Source organism: Quercus lobata, chromosome 10 (assembly GCF_001633185.2).
Source record: "Quercus lobata isolate SW786 chromosome 10, ValleyOak3.0 Primary Assembly, whole genome shotgun sequence".
NCBI lineage: Eukaryota > Viridiplantae > Streptophyta > Magnoliopsida > Fagales > Fagaceae > Quercus > Quercus lobata.
In genome coordinates, this window is record NC_044913.1 from 13,214,543 (window position 1) to 13,219,904 (window position 5,362).

Consider the following 5,362-nt stretch of genomic DNA (forward strand, 5'->3'; position numbering starts at 1 on the left):
TAACTGAACCAACCTCAAGTAGATGAAGTGTTAAATTTCAAATCATAAATAAATAACTTAAATTTTAGTGAGCCATATATAAATAAATTATTAGGGTTTGTTTGGATTGAACTTATTGTTGCTGAAACTGAAAACACTGTAGTAAAATAATTTTTAAATGTGTGAATAGTACCGTGGGACCCATTTTTAATATTTTCTAGTGCGTGAACAGTGCTGCTACAGTGACAGAACAGTGATTTTTGTCCTCTGTACAGTGAACCCATGTGAGGTTACTGTTCATATACGGGGGAAAAAAAAAAACTGGAAAACGTAAAACTGAAAAACGTGGACGCAGGATTCAGTTGAATCCAAACGCTCACATAATTTATCTCTAAAAAAATTAATGAAAATATTGTTGGAATTTTTGTCAGACAGCATTCTTTATTATTTTTCTATATATATGATACTGAGTACTGACTAATTGTGACCACTGAGAACCTACCTAGTCCTTACTCCTTACAAATATTTATTACCAGCATTACTTTATAACTTCTCCACCCATCCAAGTCTCTCAGCAGTACCGTTTTCTTTTCTTGCCAGTTGCCACTGTTTGGCTACATTAATATCAGAATGGGAAGAACTCCATACTGTGATGCAGATGGCTTGAAGAAAGGCCTGTGGACTCCTGAAGAAGACCAGAAGCTCTTAACCTACATTCAACAACATGGCCATAGATGCTGGCGTTCTTTACCAAAAAAAGCTGGTTATTTTTATTTTTATTTTTTACCATTTATAGCTAAACTCCTTTACATTATTATTATTTTTGTTCCTTCTCTGAAATGTCAAAGCTAGTATTTGGAATTTTCTACAATCGTTTTAGATGTATGAACTATTGTGCATGTGATTAATGGTTTTTTTTTTTTTTTTTTTCTTGTCCTATAGGTCTTCAAAGATGTGGGAAGAGCTGCAGACTGAGATGGAACAATTACCTTAAACCTGGTATTAAGAGGGGAAGATTCAGTTTACAGGAAGACAAAACCATCATTCAACTTCATGCTCTTCTAGGCAACAAGTAAAGAAACGTTAATCCTTTCTTCTTCTTCTTCTTCTTTGAATATACGAAATGTTAATATCTTTGCTACGTTTTTTTTTTTTTTTTTTTTTTTACACTCAATGAAAAAAAGAACTTTTATTTTTGTGGGGGGTTTAGGACTCAATGAAAAAAAGGTTATTTTTGATGGGGTGGGGGGTTTAGGAAAGGTGATGGTTTGTAGACTTGTCGTCTTACCTCTAATTTTTTTAGAAAATAATTCTCATGTAAAACTTAGAATTTATTGCTTTGGATGGAAGGCCATTATCATTTCAAAGTTACTTACGTAACATGTTTTTTTTTCTTTTTTTAACCTTGTTTTTTAGTATTTTGTGTTCTTTTTTTAATGAATAATTGTAAATATATGATATGAACTAATAGAGACAAGGTGTATTTATATATCTTAGGCACTTTTTCTTAAGAAATCATTGTAGCCTGATTTTATTGACTTTTTTCAAGTCAAATTAAGGTTTAACTTTTAAAATAAAAGACAAAAAAATTGTAACCATAAAAAATAAGAAATATAGTAAAATTCAAAACTAAATTAATGTATAAAAATTAGAACTAGCACATATTTTATTTTGTTGCGAAGCCTAACTTTGATAACATTCATGGCAGGAAATGCTTGGTTCATAATTGCAATAAAAACTGAAAAAGTAAATAGAAATACAACTATTTTATAAAGATAATAGTATTAACCACAAAAGTTGAAAGTCATATTTATTATCATTATAATATTCTTATTAAAAATAATAATTAGTGTTATTAAGTTGAAAATTAAGACTAGCAAATACACAGACAAAAAAATAACAAGTACTAAGGTTTTTTTTTTTTTTTGAGGAAGTAACAAGTACTAAGGTGGAAATGTAGCATGGCATCATTTAAGTCCCAAGTGATTATTTAATATTTTAAATTCTTTGGATTAGTTTACTATGAAGTGACTAATTTCCTTCTTTTTTTTTTGGGAGGGGGGGGGGTGGGAATATAAAATTTTGTATCTAAACTTTTAAATATATAAATAATTTATTTGTCTAAAACCCGTACGACCAAAGAGTGAGACTTTGTCTTTGTCTTTTATTTATTTATTTGCACTAATGTGTATGTTTGGCAAGATTATTTTTGTCAATTTATTTTACTATTTAACTTATTTTTTCTACTATTCATGGGTCTCACTGTACTTTTTGTACTATTCATGAGTCTCACTGTACTATTTCAGCTAACTTTTACCTTTATCTATAATATTTTCAGTAAAAAGTTTTCAATTTTAACAAAATAAGCGTATCCCAAATAAACCTATATTTGAGATTGAAAATGTTTTACACTTGAAGGCCTAAAACATTTTCATCCTCTAGGGAACAGAAACCTACAAAAATGACAAGAATCTCCCAAAAATACTCAAAATGCCCCTTAAAACCTAGGAAATGACTATAAATGACTAATGGTTTTCTAGTACTGGACCTACCATGAGCTTTCCTCTTTTACTCATTTTGAATTCGAGAAATAAAAAATAAATAAAAACTTCTCAAAACTTCTAAGTAACTGAAATATATATACTATAAAATGATTAAAATAAGCCTAAAAGCTCTAAAATGACCTATATACTTTCAAAACATCTAATATAATTAAAATTTCCTATAAAACTACTAAAATAACTAAACTACCCCTAGAAACCATCAAAAGGTTGCAAATGCTCCCTGAAACCTTCTAGATGATCACGGTATGACTCGAAAGTCACACAAAAGTTAATTTCAAGTTTTATTTTGGAGGTTTCAAATGTTTGTAATTATGCGCATGTGAATGTGTAAGTTTAGAAATTAATAGTTTTTTTTTTTTTTTTTTTTTTTTTTTTTTGTGGTTTCTATACACTTTTTTTTTTATTGTTCTTATTAGTGTAATTTTCAATAGTTTTGTTTTGATTGTGCTTAATTTTAGGGTTTTTTTTTATTTTTTATAGGAGATTAATTTTTAGGTTGATTTTGTTGTTCTGTATTAATATATTAAAACGGTAAATAATTTTTTTTATCTCATAATATATATATATATATATAATAAGAGAAATTGTGTGAATTTTCATACAAATCAAATACTAAAAAAATTGTTTTCAAAACATTTTGAAGACAATTTTTTCTTAAAAATGTTTGAAAACGCTTTCGATGGACTACATTTTCAAGTTAAAAATATTTTACTCCAAAATAAATTGAAAAGTGTTGTTTGTAATGGCAAAATTTTTTTTTTTTTTTTTTTGGTTGTTGTTGTTTTGTTGGACACCACATAATAAAACTTTTTTTTTTTCAATATTTTCAACAAATAAGCACTGATAACCCATATCGAAATAGTATGTCTCTAATAAGATACCAACACAGCAGGGTGGTCTAATGCCTAGACCTTGGTCTTCGATTCGAGTCCTCTTGATTCCCACTAATAAGCACGTTGATACCTATCTTGCTACCCATCCCCTCCTTTTTTTTTTTTCTTTTTTTTTTGGTTCTCTCTAAAAAGAAAAAGAAAAGTCCCTAAGAAGATAAATACATAGTACATGCATGCGTTTCACGTATACTCCTAATATTTTTCTCCAGGTGGTCTGCCATAACTGCGCACTTGCCAAAGAGAACAGACAACGAGGTCAAGAATTACTGGAACACACATCTAAAGAAAAGGTTATCCATGATGGGTATTGACCCAGTGACTCACAAGCCAACAAGCACCATCCTTGGCTCGGCAAATGGTGACCCTAAGAACGCATTAAATCTTAGCCACATGGCTCAGTGGGAGAGTGCTCGTCTTCAGGCCGAAGCTAGAATGGCTAAAGAGTCAAAGCTACGCCAACATGAGCCAGGTGATACGACTAACGCACTTGCACCACCACTTTGCCTTGACGTAGTAAAAACATGGCAGAGCCTAATGTTAAATTCCATACAAGATAGTCTTCACAATGGTTCTTTTGGTCTTGGTTTGGGTGACAATGGTGGTGATCTTGAGTCTCCGACATCCACATTGAGCTTCTCAAAGAGTGCACAAGCAGCAGTGTCAACTGTGGTATCATCATCAGATTTTAATGGAGTTTTAGGTGCTGATCATATGAATGAAGTATACACCACGCAGCAACACAACATGGCTCTTGATGTTGGAGATGTGCCTATTACCATTCAGGCTTCTGATAATGAAGATGGGGATTTCATTGAAGGGATAGCAAATAATCTACTTTTCAATAATCTTGATATGCATAGTTTATCTACCTTCAGCACAATTACAAGTACTACTAGTACCGGCAATGGTGAGGTACATGAAATGACCAAGAATTATTGGAATAATATTCTTAATTTTATAAGTTAATTATATATATGGACTGTCAAGTACCGGTGTTTTAATTTGTATGTGCAAGAGAACCTAGTGTTTAGGACTAGACTAGTGTACTGTAGTCAGTAATTGCCTTAGCCATGCAAGGCTATAGGCTTTAAACCCCACCCCTGAATTTCTGTTTCTCCGTTTAAATTAGAAATGTTGTTAACCTATCTTATGTCTTTTTTAGAGTAAGAATAATAAACTTTTTTACAAATTGATGATGCGGTGAATAATTATTAGTAAGTAAAAGAGTAATATAAGTAGTGAATCTCGATGAGAACCAATTGAAAATTTTCATTTTAACAATTTGTAAAAGTGTTGTAAAAAAGTTTGTGATTAGCATTACTAGCTCATTTATTAATAAATATTTAGATTAAGTGATAATATATCATAGTATCAAAATTAGTGATTAAAAAAATTTGATTAAATAAGTGATTAAATGATTAAATAATTCACCCTAAATAGTTATGAATGTCGCTTCTTTTACTTTTTGTTCAAAGGGGTAATGTATCCTCTCCCTTGTCATGAATGACTGAATGTACCTTTCTTTTACTTTTTGCTCAAAGGAGAGTGTATTTCCTCATCTTCTAAGCCAGCTAAATACACAGTTATCAAGAGTATATATATGGATATTCAGCCAAAAAAAGAAAAAAAAAAGTATACATATGGACTAGACCTATAAATCGCCCAACAGTGTCGTGATATTCCAAAGCTGGTTTGTGATCCCCTCTTGCAGAGCATCAATGCAGACTTTCGTTCGAATCTCAACCCTGGCCAGCTCCAAGCAATCGAATGGGATGTGTCTTGGCTGCTATCTAGGTGTAGATAATGGGATCTGCTTATCCCAATCCTTTAGGACTCTATATACCCCCGACTGCTGGGTCACAATTAAACTTGTATTGGCCCATTAGACCTCACTTGCTATCCCTCCTTCCCTACAAAGGACTTCAT

General features: G+C 31.3%; 1 protein-coding gene across 1 annotated transcript; it reads left to right on the forward strand.

Annotated features, from left to right (window-relative positions):
- Positions 1–542: 542 nt before the first annotated feature.
- LOC115965396 (transcription factor MYB106-like) lies at positions 543–4,579 on the forward strand. Its single transcript, XM_031084606.1, has 3 exons — positions 543–742; positions 922–1,051; positions 3,646–4,579. The coding sequence occupies exons 1-3, from the start codon at positions 610–612 to the stop codon at positions 4,400–4,402; spliced, it is 1,020 nt and encodes a 339-aa protein (XP_030940466.1). The 5' UTR covers positions 543–609; the 3' UTR covers positions 4,403–4,579.
- Positions 4,580–5,362: the final 783 nt, after the last annotated feature.